Source organism: Toxorhynchites rutilus, chromosome 1 (genome assembly GCF_029784135.1).
Source record: "Toxorhynchites rutilus septentrionalis strain SRP chromosome 1, ASM2978413v1, whole genome shotgun sequence".
In the NCBI taxonomy this organism is placed as follows: Eukaryota; Metazoa; Arthropoda; class Insecta; order Diptera; family Culicidae; genus Toxorhynchites; species Toxorhynchites rutilus.
In genome coordinates this window covers 111884752-111912491 of record NC_073744.1, presented here as the reverse complement: position 1 = coordinate 111912491, position 27740 = coordinate 111884752, and the positions used below count along the sequence as shown (strand labels likewise).

Genomic DNA, 27740 nt, shown 5'->3' with positions numbered 1-27740 from the left:
ACAATGAAAAAACCATTCCAGAGATTATTCTACTAAGCAGTTGCTTCTAAAATTTCACAGTATTATAGAATAATATCCGAAGGTATAAATAAGCGACTTATATAAAATAACAGCGTAGTTCTACGTCAACAATGCGGTCGTATCTTGGACACAACCTCCTGTGATTTTTTTTTTTGGCTTTCGGAGTGTTTTTAACATAATTCACAAACTAGATGCTGTCCTTCTGAATAAATAAAAGAACTGTGTATATATTAAATATACCACTCTTTGTAGTCTTATTGTGATCACTAGTGTGTTGGTAAAAGGTTTTAATTTAAAATAAACACATACAAAACACTTACAAAATAGAATAATGAAAATTTGGTACCATCTTGCAACAAACTAGATTGGTTTCAGATTAGTTTTTGTTTTCTTTCAGTTTTATTGTTTTTAAATTAAACATTTGTGGGAGCATCCATTGCACATATGATTGTTTTCATAACAGCTGCAGCGGCAAGTGATGCATAATTCTGCCATTTTTTAGAAGTGGTCCCATCCTTGTAGTCAGATACGCCTTTGACCAAAATGAAACTGTCCCTACAGTTGCCAACTATACTATCGAGTACCGAGTTCATTTCTACGTCGGTTGCCACCAATCCATACTCTTTAGAGAACTGACTCCTCAGGCTATCAGATTTGATGATGTCATACCCCGAGCCAATCGGACCGAAATGCAAACGAGTTTGAGGAGCTGCGTCAACTTCATCGTCCTGTGATAGAGGGTGGGCAACCTCGATGACGTCTTTGTTACCAATGTTCATATACAACTTGTCCGTATTGGGTGCCGGTCGCGTGAAATCAGTATCACTTTTGGATCTTAGACTCAACAAACCTTCCTTGATATACATTTCCCATGGCTTTTTGCCGTCATCGTTCAGTTGGAGTGCCTTCCCGATTGCCTGCAATCCATCATTCACCGGGTAGTAGGTTTTAGTCTCTCCCTGATTGCTGTAAACGTAGCAGAACGGTTTGGTGGCGCCTTCCATTCGTCTGGCGAATGAAGCAACAGCTACATCACCGAGGCGAACGTGTTTCTTGTAGTCGGTGTAATGAGGAATACCTCCGGCAAGTCCCACGATGAAAACGTAATCCACCTTCTGGAAGGTTCCCAGCAAACGGGTGGTTGTATTCCCCGCGGCTGTCATAGCTTCCCGGGAGCTACCAATGGAGGGTAGTTTCGTGCTCACGATACGATGCGCTCCAATGTTGCCAAGGGTGTACACATTCGATTCGCCTGGTAAATTGGAATTGAATTGGAGAGTTGAATAGATGTGCAATTTTAAGTAATACACAATTTAGTGAATAGAGTAATTAAATGTTATGGTACAAATGAGTGATACACATCGCTTTATAGATGGTGTTGCATTTGATCAAAATAGGAGAATGAATGTTTCAGGACAATTTTAAAATTCATTGAAGAACACCATCACCACATGTGTCTCGTTGTTCAAGTTACAGTATCAGCTAATCCAATACGGATAAACGACCGGACTAAACGAGCCATCGGTACTTAGCGAACCGCCAGGCATAAAACAGACCCCATCGTGGTCCTTAGCTTCTTGTCCAGTGACTCCTCTCCCTATCACCCCGCGGTCCCGACTGTAGTACGAGTAACCCTAGTGGAAATCGGGTAACCAACCCCCGTGGGATCTCGGGCATATGCTGACAGCGAAGGGGCGACTTGAAACAGCGTATGTTCCCCATGTGAAGGGCGGCTGATCATTGTCCTCGTGCCAGCGTGGGACTCTTAACAGAGCTATGCACGATGATTCTCCAGCGAGACAGGGGTTTGGTGCAGGCTCTGCAAGCCATCCGTGAAAAGAAACGCAGAGAAAAATTCTCAAAAAAAGAGACAAGACAATCGGACTAGATCCACGCAAAGAACACGGATGAGAGATTGGAAACTCGGAATATGGAACTGCAAGTCTCTCAACTTTCTTGCGAGTACCCGAATTCGGAAATATTGAGAGCCTGCAATTTATATATCGTAACGCTGCAGGAGGTGTGCAGGAAAATGTATATAACGACAACGAAAACGGCATCGATGGTTTGAACGCTCAGGCCGGCCAAGAGGAGGAGTTCAAGAGGGTAATTGGTAGGTTCAGCGCTCATCCGCGAACCGACGAAAACGGCCTAAGACTTATCGACTTCGCTGCCTCCAACAACATGGTTATACGTAGCACCTTTTTCCAACACAGCCTCCAATACCGTCACATTTGGAGTTCACCTCAGCAAACGGAAACACAAATTGACCACGTTTTGATCGATGGTCGACACATCTCTGATATCATCGACGTTAAAACCTATCGAGGCGCTAACATTGATTCACTACCTGGTGATGGTCAAACTGCGTTCTAAACTGTCAGTCGTCAATAACATAAAGCATCAGCGCTCACCTTTCTCCAAACAAAACAAAATTGTGTGAAGTTTACTTCAGTGCTTTCTCATTCATGGCTGTAGATTATACACGATGGAATGCAAAAAGCACACAACAAAACCCCCTTAAAATCAGCGCTCACCACGGTACCATCTACGACTATATCGTTTTCCCGACTCGCGGAAGTTCTTCAAAGAACTAAACCCCACGCACAAAGCAATCGTACCGCGGGCCGAAATGTGCAGGAACAGAGAAGGAGGCATCTTGACGAACAAACGCGAAGTGATCGGAAGGTAAACAAATTTGTGCGGCAGATCCTCGAAAAGTGCCGCGAGTATTTTCGTCGACTTCAAAGCCGTATATGATACAATCGAACGACGACAGCTATATAGAATCATAGACGAACACGGCTTCGCTTGAGACTCACAGGGGACTTCGACAAGGCGGTAGACTCTCCTTTCTAGCTTTTAACAAGGCGCTGGAAGGTGCTATGCGGGGCGCAATTTTCAACAAGTCTATTCAGTTTATCTGCTTCGCCGACGACGTGGACATAATCGGAAGAACAGATGCGACAGTAGCGGACTTGCATACCCCACTGGAACATGACGCAGGGCTGATTTTGTTTGTGATCAATGTGTCTAAGACTGAATACATGCTAGCAGGAGGGACTGATCGAAGCAGGATTCTTCTTGATATTAATGTTGTGATCGACGGTGACGAGCTCGAGGTTATTGAGAAATTTGTCTACCTTGGCTCGTTGATAACAACTGACAACAACAACATTCATTAAATTTGAAGACGCATAGTCAATAGAAGTCGGGTTCCTCAAAACATTAAGGTCCAACAAACTCCGACCCCGTACAAAGTGTGCCAAGTACAAATCATTGATTCGACCGGTTGTTCTCTGTGGGCACGAAGCATGGAGGATGCACTTGGTGTTTTCGGAAACCGAGTGCTCAGAACAATATAAGGCGGTGTACAGGAAAATGGATTATGGAGAAGGAAGTTGAACCACTGAGCTGGCGCAAGACGTCAAGACTGGACGAGTGCGGTGGGCAGGGCATGTTGCAAGATTGCCGGACAGCAGCCCTGCAAGGATAATGTTTGCATCAAATCCAGTAGGAATAAGATGAAGATGAGCTCACCGGGCGAGATGATTGCATCAGATGAAACAGAACTTGGTAAGAATCAGTGCGGCCGGGAAATGGAGAACTGCAGCTATGAACCGAGTTCATTGGTGCAACAATGTTGCGAATAAGATTCAATCTCTTCTTGGGATGTAGCATCGTTTAAAATAAATGAATGATCTTTATGATGTTCTCTGCAAAACGGCCTGCAAAGACTGTATGACGAATATCTGGTCTAGGCCAACTTTAAAATCGTAGATGTTACCATTGGAAATCTTTTAGACAAGTGTTGGTTTTATATATACTATCAAAAGCCATGAATATGGGAGGGTATTTTAGGATTTTTTTCAAGTTTATAAATCGCTCGTAGAAGATCTTGAGAGAGTGGAATGTTGTGCACCCATCTATAACACGATTCTCTAATTGAACCGCCTATCTTTTGGGCAATTCCAAATGAAACCGACAAATGACAATGCCGTACAAATGAAACACAAATTTCTGCATTACTCGAGAATTATTCAAGCAAATGAAATTATATTAGGCATTTGAAGGTTTAAGGGTGCAATAAATGTTTCTATGGTGGTTAGACACTCCGCAGAACGCAGAACGCGTTGTGTCCTGTCACGTTCCGCGTGTTGTGTGTGAACTTTTCCAAATACATCATAAAAATTCGATGAAAAAATAAAAAAAAATTAAAAAATATGTATTTAAATATTGCAAATTAAAGGTTTTTTTTTGTAAATAAAAAAAAGAGTACTATTTTTTTCTCAGTGTATATTTTTTTCACGTGTAAACATTAATACTCTATAACTCTTTCTAAGACACTATTTCGATACGACTCATAGTTTTTGAGATAAAAATTAATAAAGATTTCTCTTACTAAAATCGATACGCTCTTTTCAAAAGTTACACTGCCGTTCTACGCATAGTTGCCCCATGTTACTTTTTGGCGATTTTCACTTTTCTTCATAAAACGTTGTTTTTAAGCAAATCTTACGGAAAAACACAAAAAACCATATAGTTTATTCCAACTTTCAAAAAAACAACATCAAGCTCAATTAACCCATGTTGATATTCTATTCATAACTGTCCCACCATGTTTTTTTGTAGATCCATATCGAATAAGTCGGTACAAGTACAAGAATTTCATGTCACACTTTCAGCAGGCCTAATGCACTCTTTTCTGGTTTGGAAGAACGAACTAATTCTCAAACAAATAAGAAAAAGTTTAACAGAACACGTGTACACCTTGTTAGCCAATGCCTAAGAACAATGAGATTTATATTCTGCGAAGGTGTTGCAGATCACTCATTTCTTCATAAAACGATGTTTCTATGCATAATCTTTCGGAAAAACACAAAAAAATGTATATCAAAAAACAACATCAAGTTCATGTTGTTCCATGTTGATATTCTAGGCATAACAGTCCCACCATGAATTTTTGAACCCGTAATCAATCTTGATTGATTCAGTGAGGGGATCTCATCACATTTCATTAAACAATAGTATAGTGCTCATAAAAAACCCGGTGTATTGCTAAATTGAAATGCTTAAAGCTTTTGGTGCTGGGGGTCTCCGTAGCCACATTGGTTGCGCGTTCGCTTAGTAAGCGATCGATCGTGAGTTCAAAACTCAGGACCCTCATTGACCATCTTTGTGTTGTTACAGAATAGCTACGTCCACGCAACAATCATCAGCGATGGAGATCGATCCACGGTCGAAATTAGATCGATTCATCCATACAACTGCTCTGCTTTGCAAGACACATCGGGCTGCTGTTCTATAAATAGCTCAACAATGATCAATCAACTTTCTCCGCTGTCCGGTGGTCTAACTGGATAATGGAAGAAAAATACAATACAGAATACTCTTACGCCTAAATGGCTACTGTGTAAATGTACCATATGCAATGGTATAGAAGGAATACTGGCGAATGGCAACTGTGTAATGTAATGTGCTATAATTATAGATATGATAACCATGTGACATGTACACGATTAAAATTCGGCTCTGTTACAGCTGAAATGCTAATGAGCCTGAAATAAATAAATGGGATAAAAAAAAAGCTTTTGGTGCTTTAAAGCTTTTTGTGCTCCCTTGGCCGAGTGGTTAGCGTCATAACTAACATGCCGGGTGTTCGGGTTCGATTCCCGTTCTGGTCGGGGGAATTTTTCGTCAAAGAAATTTCCTCCGACTTGCACGCGTATTCTAGAGCTTGCCACTCAGAATGCATTCAAGGCGTGTTATTTCGCATAGAAATCTCAACTAAGTACTAATAAAAATGACGCAAGTAATACTACGTTGAGACGGCGAAGTTCCTCTAGGAACGTTAGTGCCATTGAAGAAGAAAAAGAAGAAAGCTTTTGGTAGACGAATATGCGAGAAAACTGTGATTGCGTTTTTCTCAGTTGCTGATTTTGAAACATGGGACAACTATGCGTAGAACGGCAGTACACTTGAGTCAACAATTTCATTGGGTGATTAAAACTACTGTAAATCATGAAAAATACATTTATATGTATGTTTTATAACACTTGAATACTTGTTTTGACACAGGTGCGCTGAATTCTGAAATGTGGACAAACCATGATTATATTTTCGACTGGACAAACAAACATCATTCACCATACCATACGAAGAATCCGTATGCGAAAAGGTTATCGAAATTGCCGTGCCTGCAAGCAATCAAACAGGATGCTGAAGCAAAATATGGTAGCCAAAAGACGCTAATGCATGCTGATGATAGATGACGTACGTGAAGATACATTTTGGACAGCTCCCGGGCCTGAAATTTTATAAGGCCACTGCCAAAAGAGATGTCACCGGCAAATTTAAGTTCATTCTCACTGATAAATTTGTCTGGAGGTTCTCGATTTGGCAAGGGATTTTCAGCTGTGAACAGAAAACCAAAATTCTCGTCACAAACAAAACAATGGACTCGAAAATGTATAGCGAAGAGTGCCTACCGAAACATCTCCTTCCGTTTATGAGGGCTCACAAAGGTCCGGTGAAGTTTTGATCTGATTTGGCAAGCTGCCACCTGCGGTCAAGTAGTGCTTCAGTGGTACCGTGACAATGGAGTCTATTACATTGAAAAGGACCTCAATGTTCCCAATTGTCCCGAATTCTGCCCAATCGAAAAATATTGGGCAATTGTTAAGCGAAAACTGAAGAAAGGTGCCAAAATGACTCGGGATGCTGCAGACATGGAGAGATCGTGGAATAAAATGGCCGCTGAGATTGACCAACAGAGAGTCCAAGTTTTGATGGAGGGTATCCAAAGAAAAGTTCGAATCAAACTGTACGGAATGTTTTTTTCAATATTTTTTTTTTTTTGAAAAGAACAATGAGTTATCTGCATTTTAAATTTTCAATGTATAAAAGTATTTTTTGTACCTTTAACCAATCCCGATATAAAAATGTGATTCCGGATTCTAAATGATTTAAGCTTTATTTGCTGTACAATCTAATGAATGTAAAATCTGTAGAAAAGTCTCCTAAAAATGGTTCTTGGACCGTTCTTGTACGATCTAATTCCCTACTAAATGGTGAATTCCATGTTTCCTCTCTATCTGTTTTTTGGAAAAAAAAATTTAACATTGTCCCTAACAACTCCAGGTCGCATCAGATAAGCCGAAATTGTTCCGATTTGCTTCATTAGACACATGACATCGCCCACGTTACTCTAAATACAAACCGAGTTTGTTTGTTATCGTAAGTTAATAAACTTGTGTAATTTTGATTATTGGCGTTACAGAACCCCAATCTTCAAGAATTATTTTTTTCGTTCTTCCGTTTTCCGGAAAATGACAAAAAATCAAAGAAGCGCCAAACAAAAACATTGGCCAAAACCTACATTTTTGTTCTTGTAGGAGGTTCAATACAAAGGTTTTTTTCCAAATTTGGATGAAATCAATAGTATGGTTGCTTTTCAAGGCCATGAAAATTTATTGCAGTTGCTGTTCGATTTTTCGAACACTTGGCATAAAACGGGTTAACTGTTGATTGATTAACTATTGATTGATTTAGTGCCGAGATGGAATGTTTTCAGGTTATCTAGCAAATGTGATGGAATTGGGTTGATGGTTTATCCTGTGTGTGAATTATGTACAGCATAGAATTGATCGGATGTTTGTTATTTTGAATAAATATAAAGTTGTTTAACATGAACTTGTTTGCCTCAAATAACTTCAACCCGAGCGGTGTACTGATAGAGTTAAAGATGGTGCATTGATGAATACGTTAGATACGTTAGAATGGAGTTACACTACCAAAAAATTAGCTGATACAGTTTGCTCAAAGCTCTTACCAAAACGACTCCTATTCTTTCTACTCCTTTGCAAGGTATTAGCCGGTGATTCTGGATTTGTTCCTGTGTCAGTATTAATGGGTTAGTGTTACTATCGCTCTCACGATATTTTACCATACAATCTATTTAATTACCACAACATGATCTACTGTAACATGCTGTTATCTTGAATCGCTAAGAAATTGAATATTAACAAAAAAAAACATTATCTCACCTACGGTAGTATACCGAACAAAAGTTTCTTTGTTTTCCAACATCGCGTCCACAGCTAGTTTTTCGCAATACTGTGCAGTAATAATGGCAATCGTTGGCTGCTTGTTTGATGCAATTGTTGGCATTTGCTTGACGATCTTTATCTCGTTGTCATCATGGTGGAGCCGAGTAAAGGAGTTGAACTCCATCGATTTTATGAGGCCACGTTCCTTCAGCAGTAACATGATTTGAAGCACTTCCTCTTCCTCCCAACCATTGTCCCTGAAAGGTTGAATAATTGTTAATTATTGATATTACTCTATGGGAATGAAAACCCTAATTTGCTCACTTGGCCAAGTCTTCGGGTGTTATTGGGTTGGGATATGCTTGTTCGATCATTTCCAAGATTTTCTCCGGTGTTAGTGGAATTATTTCAAATTGCGAGTCCTCAAACGACACTGAAATCAAAATGAAACATTTAAATGTTGAAGTTTTTTTCAATGAAGCAATTCTCTAGTAGGGCTCGAGCATCCTTGCTTGACACATAACCTCATGCATATTGACATAACTTTGGGGGTATCAAAATGGTGGTGCAGAAAGGGGGCAACCGAATTGCTGCATTCGAAGGGAAGAAATATGCTTTCTACGTGTTTTAGTAAAGCCGAATAACTGCTGTGCTTAGGGAATAACAAGTAATGTAATCGGCAAGATAAATTTAGGGATTTTCGAAACTAAGAAATGAGGATGATTTTTCATTTGTTCCTTTCCTTTTTTAATTTTTGATTTATTCATTTGAGTTGTCCCTGACCGTGAGAGTGAATTTGTGAGGCCCCGGTTTAACGGGCACTCCTCTTCTGTTACTCAGTCGATAGTGACAGAGTTTCAAGATGGTGATGTGACTTTAGGGTTAAAATCACAGACAGCCAGATCCGGTGTATACGGCTGCTCCAGACTGGAATGTCGTTTTGCTTTGCTTTTTCGTGTGCTGAAGGTTGAAATGCACAAATAAAAGCACCAAATGCGTGGGAATATTACACCACATAAAATAGATGGATTTAACCCACAGCAAATTCACCCGAAAATAGATGTAAACGGGTGAGGATATATACAATACACTTCTTCAAGGTATATATTTATAGAGTGTATAGAACACATTCAGGCATATGTAAACGCTGGTCAATTTCTCACTGGTTAGAAATCACTAAAGTTGGATGCAGTTCTACTTCAGGTGAATAAATTCACCGAAAATTAATATATTCATAATATTGGGTTGGGGAAAAAGAAATGTCGTATTTTGTCAATATATGGCAACACTTAAACATATCTTGTGTTGTACTTATCGCATCGGGTCATACTATACGGCTATTTGAAGACGACAATCTGTGCTAAAAGTGTCTTTTTGACAGTGTTGTGATTGTCCTTTTCAGTCTCTAGTTATAGCGCGTCAAAGATGGAGTCCACCAAGCAAGAAATTCGCCATATTTTACGTTTTTACTACCTGCGAGGTAAAACTGCAACGAAGGCAGCCGAAAAAATTCGTGTAGTTTATGGACCCGATACTGTAACGATTCGCACAGCACAGCGTTGGTTTAATCGACTTCGTTCTGGTGTAGTGGCTGTCAAAGATACACCCCGTACTGGTAGGCCAATCATCGTGGAAACCGACAAAATCGTTGAAATCATCCAAGTAGACCGGCATGTCAGCACTCGCTCGATTGTCCAGGAACTGGGTATAGACCATAAAACCGTTTGGAACCATTTGCAGAAGATTGGATTCCAAAAAACAGGAAGTGGGTTAAATCTATGGTATAACCGCAAGGGTGACGTAGGACTATCGTCAATTTAGAGATCATTTGTTTGAAGTTGAATCTAAATCCATCCTGAATGAATGAATAAATAAATATTTGGGTGACTTCAAAAACGAGAGTGTTACTTTGAAGACTCAAGGTTTTATGCATCCAATATTGGATACAAAAAATCTTGTTCTGAAGAATAATATTCAGAAGCTTTCCTGTTAACTGCACTTGATTGACAAATCACAAAACCAAATGTATGTGGTCGCAGTATTATATGGATAGAAAACATTAAAATAAACTCGCTTGAATGTAATTTTCAATTCCAAGGGGAACTGGCAGATTATTTTCCAGCAACGATCATTTCTTTCTATGTTTCCTCTCCAGCAAACGAAAAGAGTTGCGCGCGTGTATGTGTGTGTGTGTGTGGCGGCTGCTTCTATGTCTTCCCGAGGAACCGTATTTCGATGCTGATACTCTCTTGGTCACCTTCTCTTCTCCTTCTGATCGATCGGCTTTTCTGCGCTTCCTCACAGTTAAAACAAACTGATTGCATTTCAGGTCAGGTCAAGCCAGGTAATGAATACCTCGATCCCTCGCCGTTCAGCTCGTTCAGTAACGATGTTGTCTTGTCGATGTCCTCAGGCGTCGTGCACAAATTACGTAACGCAAAAATCCGAATTTTGAACCTCCCCCCCCTTTCGTAACGCAATTTCCTATCTAAAATAAACAGAAAGTAACGCAACATCTAACCCCTCCCCCCTTATCGCGTTACGTAATTTGTGCACGACGCCTCACGAAAAATGAATGGGTTTCACCACCAGAATATCATTTCAGTATGCTTTTCGTGCGTGATTGAATCGAGAGAAGGTGTGGTTTACGATGGCAATTTGGAAGGCAAACTAGAGGAGAATGAACTTTCTGAGTATGAAAATTTCGGCGACTGAGCAATAATCGATTGAAAATTATATAATTTTGGCGATACGAAACATTTTCCGTTTTTCATGTTATACATCCATTATTGGATACGAAAATATCCTACTAATGGGAAAGAATAATCTTCAGAAGCCTTCCAGCTAATTACACTTGATTGAAAAATTACGAAATCAAATGTATTTGGTCGCTGTGTTCGCCATATAATTAAAAAACATTAAAATAAACTCTTTCGCATGGATGTATTCTTCAATTCCCAGGGAACTGACAGATTATTTTTCAGCAACGATTAGATCTTTCCGGAATTTTCTCGATGCTGTATGGCATCCAAACGAAAATTCTCGTTTCAGTTTGGCCTGCAAAAAACTTTTCTGAACTCTAATCCATCAAATTTGGAGCCCTGAAAAGGGCCGTTGATTATATGCTAAGCTAATATAGCACCCTCTTCTTGGATTCGACGGGCCAGCTGAATGTCCTTGGGCATGATGTGACGCGTTTTACGTGGATAGCACACAAATTTGTATCTTCGAATAAGTCTCCTGCAGCGTCATAACCGCGGAACTTTGGAAGCGCAAGTCGGTTTTGAAGTCCTGAGCAATTCCACGATCCAAAAGCTGCAAAGGTAGCTTGCGGATCAGCAATTCGGTCGACTTCCGATAGTGATGAATTTCACGCAAAGTTCCCGGTCGATAGCGATGTGGCTTCTCCACCTATCCTGCGGCTGGTGCGCTTATCCGAGCTGCTTTCGTGTGCCTTATCACTGAAAGACTAACCTGCTATCTGCTTGGTCCCAAACAAACGAGTCGTCACGGTGCGAGAGTAGAGTAAGAAATGAACGAAAGCAAAGGAAGCGTCATTTTATAACCTGTTTTCGAAGCTATCATTAAGCTATTGAAACAATTTTCCGACTCAATAAATAGCAATCATATAACTCTTGGACATTTTATCTTTTGTATGAAATGATTATCACTGTTCCGTTGATCCGAAGCAGAATGAATCACGCTTAAAGAAGGAATGGATTTTTTCTTGGAATTTACTCAGCAAAAATAATGCCCTTTCCCAACACTTAAAAACGACAAACGGTAAACAGTTTCATTAAAGTGATTTCTTCGATATGGGGATATATTCACAACATCATGTCATGTATTTCATATTCTTCATTATGAAATCCATATCCACGGCACCTATCGGTATCGAATTATCATCGACACCACGATTTTCGCTAAATGCTCCTTTCAGTTCGGCCTGTAAAAAACTTTTCTGAACTCTAATCCATCAAATTTGGAGCCCTGAAAAGGGCTGTTGATTATATGCTAAACTAATATAGCACGCTCTTCTCGGATACGATGGGCCAGCTGGATGTCCTTGGGCATGATGTGACGCGTTTTGCATGGATAGCACACAAATTGGTATCTTCGAATAAGCCTCCTGCAGCGTCATAACCGCGGAACTTTGGAAGCGCAAGTTGGTTTTGAAGTCCTGAGCAATTCCACGAACCAAATGCTGCAAAGTTAGCTTGCGGATCAGCAATTCGGTCGACTTCTGATAGCGACGAATTTCATGCGAAGTTCCCGGTCGATAGCGATGTGGCTTCTTCACGCTTCCTGCGGCTGGTGCGCTTATCCGATCTGCTTTCGTGGTGCCTTACCACCGAAGGACTAACGAGCTGTCTGCTTAGTCCCGATGAAACGAGTCCTCACGGTGCGAGAGTAGAGTAAGAAATGAACGAAAGGGAAGTGTCATTTTATAAAACATAAAAGAATCGAATGTAAACCCCACCCTCTTTATTATATAAGCTTACTGTATACTCACGAATATAATAAGGGTGGGATTTAGATTCTATACTTTTATGGTTTATAAAATGACGCTTCCTTTGCTTTCGTTCATTTCTTACTCTACTCTCGCACCGTGAGGACTCGAGCTCGTTAGTCTTTCGCAGACAGCTCGTTAGTCATTCGGTGGTAAGGCACACGAAGTCAGCTCGGATAAGCGCACCAGTAGCAGGATAGGTGGAAAAGCCACATCGCTATCGACCGGGAACTTTGCGTGAAATTCATCGCTATCAGAAGTCGACCGAATTGCTAATCCGCAGCTACCTTTGCAGCATTTGGATCGTGGAATTGCTCAGGACTTCAAAACCGACTTGCGCTTCCAAAGTTCCGCGGCTATGACGCTGCAGGAGGCTTATTCGAAGATACCAATTTGTGTGCTATCCATGCAAAACGCGTCACATCATGCCCAAGGACATCCAGCTGGCCCATCGTATCGGAGGAGAGCGTGCTATATTAGCTTAGCATATAATCAACGGCCCTTTTCAGGGCTCCAAATTTGATGGATTAGAGTACAGAAAGGTTTTTTACAGGCCGAACTGAAAGGAGCATTTAGCGAAAATCGTGGTTTCGATAATAATTCGTTACCGATAGGTGCCATGGATATGGATTTCTTAATGAAGAATATGAAATACATGACATGATGTAGTGAATATATCCGAAGAAATCACTTTGGTGAAACTGCATTATAAAATTATTTGTGTACGAATGCCGCAATCGATAGTCGACTCTAATTTGCGCTGGGTAATTTCCTCGGAGGACTCGATTCCTCCTTTGAACATTAATAATCTCTTTCTGGCAAAACGATGTGGTATGAATCACATTATTTGAATGATAGAATGAAGAAGTTTTCTGCCAATTTCCTTCAACCTCCAAACGTATCTTTCTCCCGTTTGTCGTTTTCGCGTTCGCTAATCCTTTCTCACAACACCCATTTCTCGTTTGAGAAATTGTTGAGTAAACATTGTTTGCCAGTGCGCGTAGAGCGGGAATTCCTAAAGATTCATTGCACCTCTAATAAATTGCTGAAAGACGTGGTCTTACGTTGATCGCACTTGATTGAAAAAATCCAAAACGAAATGTATTTGGTCGCAGCATTATATGAGTAGAAAGCAAATAATCGCTCGAAAATGACTTGATTTTCGCGATGTGAAACATTTTCCGTTTTTCATGTTATGCATCCAATATTGGATACGAAAATTTCCACTGATGGGGAAAAAAATATTCAGAAGCTTTCCTGTTAATTGCGATTGATTGAAAAATAACAAAACCAAATGTATTTGGTTGCAGTGTTATATGGATAGAAAACATTAAAATAAACTCTTTCGCATGAATGTATGTTTCAATTCCCAGGGGAACTGGCAGATTATTTTTCAGCAACGATGATAGCAACGAGAATTCCACGCGTGTATGTGTGTGTGTGTGTGTGTGTGTGTGGCGGCTGCTCCGATGTTTCAAGCGGAACCGTGGCATCACTCTCCTCCTGATGAATTCCCTTTTGGCCTTAGGTGTACAAACAGGCTCTTGGTGACACCGTTCATCAGCGTTTTCATGATAAACGAAATTAGCTTCACAACAATAGCGACAACATGCTCCAATCGCTGTTCAATCATAACTGAGTGGGTTTACGAGCCGCGCTCGCTTATATACCGATTGGTGATTTCAATAGCCTGTTTTGAAAGCAATTTTAAGACTATTGAAACAAGTTTTTGGATGAAAAAGTAACAAGTATATGACGCGTAGACATTTTATCTTTCAAATGAAGTGTTTATCATACCATTTCGTTCAGTTGTTTAAGAGCTATTAACGCTCAAAATCTCGGTCTCCAGCGTAACGCTTTCGTTCTCGAAACTTTGGTTTTACACCCCGGTATAGAAATGAAAGACGTAGTCCTACGTCAAAAAGCTGGATGTATGGGTGCCACACGAGTTGACGCAAAAAATTTTTTAGACCAAATCAACGCCTGCGATGCACTGCTGAAACGGAACGAACTCGACCCATTTTTGAAGAAGATGGTGACTGGTGATGAAAAGTGGATCACGTACGACAACCTAAAGCGAAAAAAGTCGTGGGCGAAGCGAGGTGAGCCGGCCCAAACCATCGCCAAGCCCGGATTGACGGCAAGGAAGGTTTTGCCGTGTGTTTGGTGGGATTGGAAGGGAATCATCCACTATGAGCTACTCAACTATGGCCAGACCCTCAACTCGGTTCTCTACTGTGAGCAGCTTGAACGTTTGAAGCAGGCAATTGACCAGAAGCGGCCAGAAATGATCAAATGAATCAAATGAATGGTGTTGTTTTCCACCAGGACAACGCTCGGCCTCACACATCTTTTATGACCCGCCAGAAGCTACGGGAGCTCGGATGGGATGTCCTATTGCACCCACCGTATAGTCCGGACCTGGCTCCAAGTGATTATCATCTCTTCCGGTCCATGCAAAACGCTCTTGGTGATACTAAGTTGGCCTCAAAAGAGGCTTGCGAAAACTGGCTGTTTGAGTTTTTTTGCAAATAAGGAGGGGGGTTTTATAAGGGGGGGATAATGAAATTGCCTTCTAAATGGCAACAAGTTTGTGAACAAAACGGCGCATATTTAACTTAAATTTGATAATTTTAAGTATGTTAAATAAAGCGTCAAATTTCGATCAGAAATACGACATTTCTTTTTCCCCAATCCTATATAAGTTCGCGCTAGTGTAAACGGTTGATGCGATTTCTATAAATCTCATCATATTTCTTCACACGAATATATCACTAGTCTAAACCCACCCTTATATTGTTATGGCGTCTAGAAGTATATCCTAAGGTGAGCCCGTTTCGTCACTAAGTTGGTTAGGGGAGCGGTATTTGAAAACAGTACGGAAGAAAGCAGAAGGGGAATTATTCGCTTGAAGCGTGAAAGAGACAAACTGAAGATTGTTTACAAACAAGACACAGTAGACTTCCAAGATGGCTGAAGAGTGCTTTTAGCAAGTTGGCCCACCTTAGGATATACTTCTTGGCGCCTTGGCATATATATTATAACAACTCGCCCCTCGGTATATACATATATATTATAACAACTCGCCCCTCGGTATATATATTATAACAACTCGCCCCTCGGTAATGCGGTACCAGTATGGGAGGGTAGCACAATTTTGTTATTTTCACGCTAATCAGGATGTCAAAAGATGTGCTAAAAATTAATTTTGGTTAAAAAAAATTAAATTTGGGTAAAAAAGCAGTAATAATCAATATAAAGGCACAACATTATTGTTCGTAAGAATAATCGAACAAGCTTTCTCAACATCGGTGAAAAAAAATTGAAAAATTGAGTATCATGGTAGAACAGCCTCGGGCAAGCAAGAAATAGAAAACGACCATAGAAAATAATTGTTTTTATATTTATTTCACGTCGCCCTTCCTGGTCGCTTCTGGTAATGACTGTAATGCCTGTGCGAACCACATAATCAGTTTGTTTTCAGAAGTTTGGACGTTTAACTGCAAGCCCCGCGGCAATAGTAGCGTTTTACTCCAGGACCAGGATGTGGAAACAAAAAAAAATGAAGAAAGTCTCTTCAACCAAAAACGATACGATTATTTACTTCTTCCTGAGAACTCTAATTAACAATAGAGAATAGTTGCCCCAATTCAGATCAGTAATCAGTCCCCTATAACCGTGCGGTGACTGACGTGAGATTGCAAAGTTTACTGTTTTATTCTGGAAGCCACCTAACTTTTTAGCTCCTATTTGACGCTCGAGTCGATAATAAATGAGGACACGACTTCAAATCTCACCTAGTCACGCCATTCGCCTACGGGAATGCAGTCACTTGAGCCATCTCACTTCATTCGCCGCGTGGAATAAGGGGGAGTAATCAGGATTGGCTCGACACACAGTATTCCCGTAGGCGAGTAGCGTGACTGCAGTTTGTCATTAGACTAGATTTGCAGGCAACTTTCTGAATATAGCATTGTCATCTCAAGTCAGTCACGGTACAGAATAAGGAAGAATGTTACGTGACAAAAACGCGACAGTCCTAATAGAGACTTAATAGGGGCGAATGAACTGCAAAGTTTAAAGACTCTTAAAAACAAAGAACCTCAACCTCAGCTTAACACCCGACGACACCAACAATATTTGCTCCAGCCAAATTGCTTCTCAACCAAAGATTATTGCTTCTCACCAAAGATTAGTTAGTGACCCTTCGAACATTAATTCGCCATGTTGAAAGAGATTATCAATATTATTCTTGTTTTCGGACGAATAGAAAACGTTAGAAAGTATGCCCTATTTGTATTCTTATTTTCGTACGAATCGAATCCATCCATTATTTCGAAAAATTTCGGAAATTAAACAATTCGAACGAAACGCCTATTCTAGTTTTTGTACGAATGTGTTTTTTCACATGCCTACCAAACGTTACTTATTTCTTGCGAATCCCATTCGTTTGTTAAATTAGTGTTCACGTTTGTCGGATAATTCGAGCTTAAGTCGTACTGGTTCTAATGCTCAATATAATATAGAAAGAATTGAGTTATTGAAAATTATGAATATGAGCCATGAAGATAATTAACACTTCATTTCGTTTCATTTTATTGATGCGATGTAATGCCAGTAATGCTCAGTAAGTCTTCGCATGATAGTCGCTGCCAGCCTCCTAGTATTGATTTCATTTTTCGTTGTACAATTGCCCATGTTGCCGCAATCCGGAAGACACTTGCTTAACAAATACGTCGCAAAGCAAAGCAGTTATGCATCAATAATAAACGTCATCTTTAATTTGAATTCTTGCTTTTTCTGATTTTCAGTCCAGTTAGCGAGTAAAATCCAATAATTGGGTTGATTTTACGTCCTAATTAACAAACAATCACTGTACTGCCGTGATTTCGAAAAGTGACGCAAGCGTAGTTTTACAGAAATGTGAAAAAATGACCCCATAAAAGCTTTAAAACGGAGTGGCGTAAGCACCATTTCCGGATTGGGTAATCGTAAGATATAATTATCAAACAATTCTTAGAGGATTTCCAATTCGTTTGGTTCGCAGCAAAAGTAGTTATTAATTTTATTTTGCTTACATCAGCCTATTTTTGATCGTCATCTTTTCGAGCTTCTACAGGTTTGGAATAGTTCCATCGAAAATGTCCCATTCGTCAATAGTCTTCTTCTTCATTTCCTGCTTTTCGAAATTCACCATAACAATTTTTATTCGCGTCCAAATCCTCAACGCGCCACTAAAATAAACCTCTAGTATTTTCGGTTTTCAGGTTGTAGACTCCTTGATCAGGCGAACAAATGTTCCAACGGTTCCATTTCGGTAATTGTTATGTTGCCCGATCAGTTATCGAATGTGTCGATGAAATGAAAAAATCCGTCGAGTGCAACCGCACGTTCCGATTGCCCAGCAGCTTAATATTGTACAAAAAAAAAGTTTGAACAGGGTCGAATACAAGAAGAAATTTATGGATTATATGACAAAATGCAAATTCTGCGGATCCGCTGGCACAAGAAGAAGAAAATTCCTGTCAAGTAAACTGCAACTTGAGAAAAGCGAAATGTTGATGGGGGCTAGTGATAGAGCAAAAAAAAAATTGCAATCAAATTTATAGGTAGTATTCTACCTAGAATCAAGAAATTAGACTTCATTTCACCGGTATTGGACAAAACATCTCTCGTCTAATTTAAATTCTAGTTTACATTAATTTTTTTTTCGATCGATGCGTGCGCGAAAAAAATACATTAGTTTCGAGCAAATCGTGTGAAAAAAAATCACATAAAAAAAGTCGCGTAAAATCGCGAATCTAGTATATTCAGAAAACCAATCTACAGTGATTAGCAAAAAAGTACCCAATTTTTTTTCATTTCTCTCATATTTCTGGTTAAAATATAAAGTAAACACATCGTACATTTTATTTATTATGTTCTTTCGTTCAGTGAATATAAAATACCCAGTGAAGACGAAAAAAGGGAGAAGGCAGTTTAAAAAAAAGGATTATCGGTCGAGATGTCGAGAACGACGAATCGCACCGGGCGGTTGCCAAGAAGTACATCAAGTACATCAGCAAGGCAGCGGTCGGAAAGTTCTTAAGAAGTTGAAATCTTTCGCATCGGCGGTTGTGGATCGCCCAGGCAGAGGAAGGCAACCCAAAAAAGATGCCAGAACAGACAAGAAGATCATCCGGAAAGTGAGGAAAATCCGAAAACTACCACCTGGGCCAGATTCAGAAAGAGCTCCAGCTTTCGGTTTCGTATCGGACTGTCCGGCGTCACATAGAAGCGGTTCAGCAGCGGATGGATTTGGATTCGCCAAAAATCACGCCGATAATCCGTTGAAATACTGGAAAACGGTGCTGTGGACAGATGAATCCAAATTCGAGCTTTTCAATCGAAAGAGTTCGGGTGTGGCGAAGGTCGGTAAAGAGTTGCAGGAGCGTCACTTCCAAGGGACGGTCAAGCACGGAGTGGGCAACGTGATGATGTGGGGGTACTTTTCATTGGGTGAGGTAAGCAGCATGATGTAGATTGGCGGAATCATGACGACAGAGTCGTACTGCAACATCCCGCGTGAAAATCTCAAGGTTTCCCTCATCAAAAAGAGCTTTGAAAAGCGTTTCGTTTTTCAGCAGGATAACGATCCGAAGCACACGGTCAAGGTAACAACGCCATTCTTCCGGTCGTGTCGTATCAAACCCCTTGAATGCCCCCACATAGCTCGGGTCTTAAGCCTATTGAAAACCTATGGGCCATCCTCGACTCTAGGATCACCAATAAAAACAATAATTTTGAAACTCTGGAGCGCGCGTGGAAGTACTCGACCCACAACACCTGAAAAACTTTGTGGTGAGCATGCCGAAACGTTTACAGAATTTTTTTTCAGTGAAACATGAATGAAATTCATAACATCTATATATATCAAAATGGATTTTTGGCTGTCTGTCTGATTCTTATGGACTCGGAGACTACTGAACCGATCGACATGAAAATTGGTATGTAGGGGTCTTTGGGGTCGGGGAAGGTTCTAATGATGCTGCCATACAAATGAAACACAAATTTCTGCAAACTCAAAAACTAATCAAGCAAATGTAACCAAATTTGGCATGTGAAGGTTTTTATGGGGCAAGAAACGTTTGTATGGTGAAAAGACACTCCTCACCCTCTCTAAGACGGGGGGGGGGGGGGGTGTTGCTGCCATACAAATGAAGCATAAATTTCTGCATAAATCAAGAACTAATCCAGAAAATGGGATCAAACTTGGGTAAAGAGATTTTAGGGATCGATAAACGATTCTATGGTGGTTCGACACTCCTCCCCCCCTCTCTTAGGGGAGGCTGCCATACAAATGAAAAACAAATCTGCATAACTCGAGAACTAATCAAGCAAATCGAGCCAAATTTGGCATGTGGAGGATTCTATGAATTAACAATCCTCCCCTCTCTCTAAGGGGGAAGGGGGCTACCATACAGATGAAGCACAAGTTTCTGAATAACTCAATAACTAATCAAGCTAATGGGACCGATTTCGGAATATGGAGGTTGTAGGGGGCAATAAATATTTCTATGGTGGTTTGACACTCCTCCCCCTCCCTAATAGGGGGACTGCATTACTCGAGAATCAATCAAGCAAATGTAACCAAATTTGGGATTTGAGGGTTTTTGGGTACGAGAAATGTTTCTATGATGGTATGATACCCCTCCCTCCTCTGGAGTTTCCTATAAAAATAATACACATATTTCAATAAAACATATTCCAACCAAACATAGGGGGTCTCCGTAGCCACATTGGTTGCGCGTTCGCTTAGTAAGCGATCGGTCGTGAGTTCAAAACTCAGGGCCCTCATTGACCATCTTTGTGTTGTTACAGAATAACTACGTCCACGCAACAATCATCAGCGATGGAGATCGATCCACGGTCGAAATATGATCGGTTCATCCATACAACTGCTCTGCTCTGCAAGACACATCGGTCTGCTGTTCTAAAAATAACTCAACAATGATCAATCAACTGTCTCCGCTGTCCGGTCTAACTGGATAATGGAAGAACAGAAAGAAAACTCCTACGCCTAAATGGCTACTGTGTGAATATGTACCATATGGTACAGAATGGGAATACTCTAAAGTCGAGAAATGGCAACTGTGTAATGTGCTAATTATAGATATGATAAACATGTGACATGTACACGATTAAAATTCGGCTCTGTTACAGCTAAAATGCTAATGAGCCTAAAATAAACAAAAGGGATAAAAAACCAAACATGACAATTTAAAATTTTCGGAAAACTCTAAGAAAATGGGAAAGTTTGCGAAAATTCAATTCCCATATGTTCTACAATTTCATAGTGACAAGCGTCGTTAGTTCATTTGATGTTTGTCCAAATTGATCTTTGTTCGGAAGTGGGAATGTTTTTTAATGTGATAAAACTCACTCCTATAGCTTCTTCTATCTACATAAATGAAAAAGGATTGCCGAATGTGTTGATAAGAGCAAAACTCGAGAAAGGAATTGTCCGATTTAGGGCTGTCTTTTTTCTATCATATTTTCTGTATCAAACATTTATTCCATGTACCGGAGAAACATGTTATTCGCAAGTGGTTGAAAAATCTTGAACGAAAATTGTGTCTTAAAATAATCTAATATTATAATGAGTTTTGGTAGAAGTACTAGGAATTTTATAGTAAAAGGTAATTTTGAAGGGTAGATTAGAAGATCAATCAATGAACAGTTCTGCGATTGGACCCATGAACGTGCGCTTAGTAAGAAAACCTGAATGTGATAACGAAAAATAAATTTTAGGAATAATTACCATTGAATGACCATTTATTTTGCCAATCACTGTATATGTTGGTTGACGAAAAACAAAAAGAAAAAGCTCGAGAACCATAAGGTAAAATTACACCGAAAATAACTTTTAACTGTTAATCATAACTAACAGGATTTGTGGAATAAAATAATAATGCTAAGCTTGATCGATCAGAAAGAACAAAAATGAATATTAAAAAATATTCAATAAAATAATGAAAAAAATATATTCCAAGAAATTTGGGTTCGAGTTTTGAATGAAAGCCACCATTAACGTTCATTTATTTGTATTTTCGTTTCGTTTACAGGGTTCTCATTACAATTTGTGACTCATAAAAAATCACTATTGTTTTTCGGTAATCCCATCCGAACAAAAGACTAAACTCCAATGCTTTCTGAGCCTCTCTGTCGTTTCCGGAAAGTGATAACACGACTCTTGACGCTGTGGGTCATTAGCTGTAAACCATGTTTCACGCGGATGTTAAACAAACAAACAAACAAAACACGGACCACAAATGGGATTAGTTTGTCGGATCGTGAAACAATCAATGATGGTAGGATTTCGTTAGGATCGCACACAAACAATATCACGCTAGACGTTGGTTAAATCATTGTTATACATCTCTAACCAAAGGTTCTTCATCATAACCTCACCAGTTGGGACAATCGGTTCGACTGCTGGGGGCTGTTGGATCGGAGAGGGATGTAAGCTACCCGTGCGGTTAACACCACCACCGCCACCACCACCATCATCAGCAGCGTTACAAACCATCGTTTTACTATTTTGATTATTATTATTGGAATCGAGATTTGTGTTACAATTTCCGTAGCAATATATAACGTGGCCGGAACGAGCTTAATTTTTGGAAAATTTAGATTTTAGAAAGAATTGATAGAATGAATACTAAATGAGCATTATTGAGGAAAATAAAATCTTACGTGGTCGAGATGGAGGGGCTGAAGTTTTCTCTAGTATCCGAAGTTCCACTTCGATGGCTTGTATTTCATTGTATCCTTTCTGAAGCTGCTTCATTATTTTCTTGATAAATCCAACATAATCTGCACAGATTTGATTAGAGATTATTATTCTCTCTTTTTTTTTTTCATATTCTGAGTTGCAATGTACCTCGGGGAAACTCCTTTGGGCTGACAAGTTCTCGGAAGAAATCCTGGGCCACATGGGCTTGTGTGTCTCCGTCTTGGAGCCATTCACGGAACCAGAAACGGAGTTTTCGCGACTCTTGTGAATGCTGACCTGTATTGGCGCTGACTAGGAACACACGAAACTCAAGACTCAGCTGTGGTATACTACGCTCAGGTTTTTGATCTAGAAAAATATAATTGATTAAACAATATTCATCGATTGATCCAGTGTTAGGTAATTCACGAATTCTCACCCGTAACAGTATCCTTGTTGATAATAATACCACGATGATCTCCTCCGGCCACGTGTGTTCTCTCGCCAACGTGGTCCACCAGCTTACGCTCGATGAGAAGCACTGTAGAGTTGGCCGTTTTTCCGCGCGGTGTCATCACTACTTGTTCATCCTCGGGTAGCAGCGAAGGATTACTGGCACTGGGGGACGTTGTGTGACTTCTTTTACCGTCGTTCTCGTACAATACATTGTTGTTGTTGTAGTTGATATGTCCTCTGTCAGTTCCATTCAGTATCGGCGACTTGTGTGGTTTTGGTGGGGGCGGAGGTGGCATGTTCCTTGCAGTCATAGTAGAATCCATTGCATGTGATGGGTGACTCCGAGGGGTGATGTTTAATCTATATATCTGCAAAGAAGTTGGGGAAAAGGGATATTAAAAATGAATTACATGCTTAGTTCGGAAGTTTGCTCGTTAAGCACGAATGGTTTTGGTGGATAGGTAAACTGCTTGCTATCGAATGACAATCTAGGAGCGAGCGATGCAAGCCAGACACCGAAAATGCTATACACGAACAAGATCTTTCATTCATAGTAGGATGGGGAAAATCGATGCCTTTTGGTAGAATTTCGTGATTTTCATCCATAAATTTTCTGTTTCACGTCAGGGAAAGGTATGTTATGAATGGAGATAACCTTCAATTTCCTCGGAAGATTATTTTGGTGTTGAAAAGCGGTGCATGTTGTTTCACAGCACGCCATTGGAAGGAAAAAAAAATGGGTAACAAGCGTTCGAATCGAATTCGCTGTTAATCTATTTGTTTTACATATGTCAGATCCAGTGAGAAAGTGAATGGTTTGTAGCGTGGAATGTGGAATGAAACATTTCGTTAGACTTGTTAATACATCAATAGTTTTGTCAGCTGTGACGAAACTGTGATGAGTGAATTACTATTCGATTTCTATCTCAATAAGTAACCAATAAATGAATATAAGAAGTTCAAACCCGACAACAAAAAATAACTGAAAATTGGTATAAAATATGTTTCCATCATATGGTCGGTATTCAGTCATACCGGTCTACTTAGACCAAATGATCCAAACCAAATTATGATTTCGAGTGCACTCAAAGTTTGAAGCTGTGTAATTTTAGAAGCTTTCCATCAATTCTCCCCAATTGTTTTTATACAGCTCTTAGTTACTCAGAGTTACTGCCATAGAAATGAAACACAATTTTCTGCACAACTCGAGAACGAATCAAGCAAAAGGGACCAAATTTGGTATATGGAGGTTTTAGGAGGCAATAAATGTTTCTATGGTGGTTCGACACACCTACCCCGTCTCTAAGGGCATGGATCAATCAATGAATGTGATAACGAAAATTAAATTTGGGCGGGACGAAGTTTGCCGGGTCAGCTAGTAAAAATATAAAACATGAGTAGTTGCTTCTGTCCGTACATGAAACCAATAACCTCTCTTTGATTTTCGCAAAATTGGAACACCCAACATCACATTACACTAATACCCCTTTGGTTTTTCCGCTACGGATGCCTGGGCGCCCCATCATGCTATGCGATGTTATACATTCATTGCTTGAACTGCATTATAAGAACGCATACTTCCATATAATGTCTGTGTAAATGATATCCCGAAAAAACTGAAGTAAGTTGCATTAAAAATAGCTGACTGTCGTTGTTATTTCAGTTCCAATATTTCAGCAGTCCAACTACACGTTGGAGTGTACTTGTTGAGTCTTTGGGAGTTTCGTTGAAAGGGCATTCCAATACAAGATGGCCATCAAAATGGCAAGCGGTATTTTAGCGTTGAAAAGGTCCATTTGTTCCGTCTTTTTCGTTCTCACTGATTTAAGGGAGTATTCTGGTGTAGAGGCACGAATTCGAACGTTTCTTCGAGCTCCGAAATAAAATAAAACAAAGGAAACCGTAATCCACTGTTATTCTGGTTGCTCCTTTTGTTTGGTACTATTTGAGAAGCACAAATTAGAAATCAAATGCTTGATATTTCACAATAATTCAATTGTTTATCTCAAGAAAGTAAAATGTAATCCATAATAGATGTGATAGATGCGTAAAAATATTACCCATCAGTTGATGCAAACATCATTGCAATCTATTAAAAAATGCTCGATTTATAAACATTCAAAATCTGTCATTTTCCCTTACATGTTCAGTGTTTAGGTTTTTTTTCAATTTGCCCTCAATGGGAGAGTCACTATCCAATTCTATAAAATTTTGTGATACACGAAAGTTGAACTCAATCTTATAATGAAACTGTAATATTTCAATTCTTCTTCTTCTTCATGGATGGCACTAACGTTCCCAGTAGACCTTTTGCCTTCTCAGCGTAGGTATTACTTGCGTCATTTTCATTAGTAGTACTTAGTACTTAGTGGTCCCCATGGCCTAGTGGTAAGTGTTGCGCTTGCCAAGATGAGGGCTTCGGGTTCGATTCCCGTTCGGGTCAGAAATTCTATCGTCATAGATCGTTTTTCTGGCTTGCACTGGTAAAGGGGAACTGTCTAGGGTCTGGTGGGATGAGCATTGGGCATTGCCAGTCCCCAAGAAAAGCAACAAAAACCCGGAAACAGCTCCTCTAAGCGAATGGACGCCGCTATAAACGTTTTCGCCCAGTCCTGGCGGTACTCGGGACGTAAAGCAGCAGTATCACGATGGTCCTCCTGCGAGATAGTGGGGTTGGTCGCAGGCTTTGTAAGCCGCACCATTAAAACACGAAGTAACGAACGATACACAAGAAAAATTGTGAATCAAGCCATGTTGTAAAGACATTAAGCCAAAATAAATAAATAAACTTGGAAAAAGTTGAAATAATCTAGGATACGCGTGGCCACAGTGCTCTGACGCGTGACCACGGTGCAGTGAAATACTCTAGGATACGCGTGGCCACTTGCCGAAAAATCTCCCGGCCAGAGCGGGAATCGAACCTGAACCCCTGGCATGATAATGTGGGACGCTAACTACTCGGCCACGGGAGCACTAAAATATTCCAATTACGTTCATCAAATATTTCATAAAAATGATAAAAAAAGACGCAAGTAATACTACGTTGTGGCGACGAAGTTAGGAACGTTAGTCCCATTTAATAAGAAGAAGTTCTTCCTAGAAAGTACAAGATTCTCCAGAAAAATATTCAATTTAGAGGTCGGAATCACCACTACTACATTTTGAAAATGTTTGTTTTCCGTAATTTGCATAGAAGATTAACAATTTTCAATAATGTGTTTAGTCAGAATGAGCAGAGTACAATTCTTGATTTTTTAAAGAAAAATATATTTCAACGTTAGGTTAGAGTGATTTTGAAATAGAGTACTTGTAGTCAATGAAGGACCACGTTTGAATTTGAAATCGATCAGTTTAGTATCGTCGATGGGGGTGAGAATGGATCATGGGGGTGGGAATGGACGGTACTGTAAACCGGGGGCAAATTGATCACGATTTTCAGAAAAATGTAAATATTCTTGAAATGATTAAAAATTATTAATTTAGACACAATTATTTAGCTTGGAAAATTTTTAGCGTAAATTTCAAAACATACGTTTAGGATGAAATTGATCAATCTATTTTTTCTTCTATATTTCCTGGTGTAATATGCACGAAAATGTATGAAAACATGGTAACATAAATAAAAATCAAGGGTTGAGAATACCAAATCTGATTTCATCCACCTAAGGGGGTAGTCGTGCCTTTCTAATACCCCGATTTAAAGTTTTATCCGGGTTACATCAATGAGGTCGGATTCATCACAGCTAGTTTAAAAAACTAGTTTTTAAAAATCATGAAGTTTGCTACTCCAAAGGCAGGTTTGTTTTCATTAGAACGTTTAATCAATTTCACCTCGGTGTTCAATTTGCCCCCGGATGACGGTAATTTGTAACGAATTGTCTGAAAAGCACATACATTGTGTTTCAAAACGAGTTACTCTTCCGTGGTTCTTGGAGGACGAAGAGAAGAACCTTCTGTTGTGGAGAAATCCAACATTTCAGTTGAAAATCCTTCCATTTTCTGGTTGTCGGAAAAACGTGGCTCAAGTCGGTATGATCTAATGTACTTGATCCACTCAAACTGCATACTATTATTAGTTTTTGCTGATCATTCAAAAAAAAATGCCATAAATCTTGCTATCTGATAAAAGTAGAATGTGGGCAAAGAAATTATCGATTGTTTGCTACTATTAACTTATTTTTTTTTATTTGTTACTTAGTCCGGTCTGACTTAACACCGACCATATGCAGAGTTATAAAATATGTTCTTAATTTTGAACAAATTCAGAACAAAAATCAACATTCAGGCATAGCAGCCATATAATTAATAATGTTTGATATTAATTTTTCAAAATAATAATAATATAATTAATTTTTTTTTCCATTATAATGTTAATTTGACGTGTAGCTGTAAAAATCGTTGAAAATGAAGTAGAATTAATTATAAAACGTCTGAATCCGGAATTTGAGCTGATCAACCTCTGGATTGGCGTGCAATCCCTCCACATTACCAAATGGATACGAATGTTCCCATCGAGAGATATAACTGTCTCCTGACACCTGCGGCTTCTGGAACATGTGGTCAATTGCAAGAACATGTTAAATATATCATGCACAAATCTCATGTGTATATCGCTGCTTATATTAATAGCATACTATCAAATCTTGTGAAGTTCAACCACAAACTTTGCTGTGAAATATACGGTGGTTACATGTCTGACAATACACCAATCGTGACTGATTTTATTTCCCGCCCCAACTAGTGGGATGCGGTTGCGCACCAACTGGCACACAATGCGTTCAAAAGCACAGCGCCTCACTCATTTCCAGCGGAAAATCAACTCAGGGCCTTATGGATTGTTTTAAAAATAGAAAAACCAACTTCTACATCACGGGTGTTGTTTTGACACAACAATGTACGTGAGAAATCTGCTGAAATTTGATTTACTGCAGTGGCGATTTACTTCTAATAA

At 39.7% G+C, this 27740-nt stretch overlaps 1 protein-coding gene across 4 annotated transcripts in view; it reads right to left on the bottom strand.

Moving 5' to 3' along the window:
• Positions 1 to 218: 218 nt before the first annotated feature.
• Positions 219 to 27740, bottom strand: part of LOC129775981 (uncharacterized) — a 54531-nt gene continuing 27009 nt past the window's right edge. The window contains exons 2-9 of one of the 4 annotated variants that reach the window (XM_055781297.1): positions 22773 to 23157; positions 22502 to 22702; positions 22315 to 22434; positions 22030 to 22230; positions 8394 to 8502; positions 8067 to 8326; positions 7853 to 7915; positions 219 to 1273 (exon numbers count right to left, since the gene is read on the bottom strand). In XM_055781297.1, coding sequence (XP_055637272.1) covers positions 435 to 1273; positions 7853 to 7915; positions 8067 to 8326; positions 8394 to 8502; positions 22030 to 22230; positions 22315 to 22434; positions 22502 to 22702; positions 22773 to 23112 — 2133 coding nt within the window. In that variant the 5' untranslated portion in view covers positions 23113 to 23157 and the 3' untranslated portion in view covers positions 219 to 434. The remainder of the gene's footprint in view (positions 1274 to 7852; positions 7916 to 8066; positions 8327 to 8393; positions 8503 to 22029; positions 22231 to 22314; positions 22435 to 22501; positions 22703 to 22772; positions 23158 to 27740) is intronic. The other 3 variants (XM_055781304.1, XM_055781315.1, XM_055781325.1) reach the window with 3 other exon arrangements.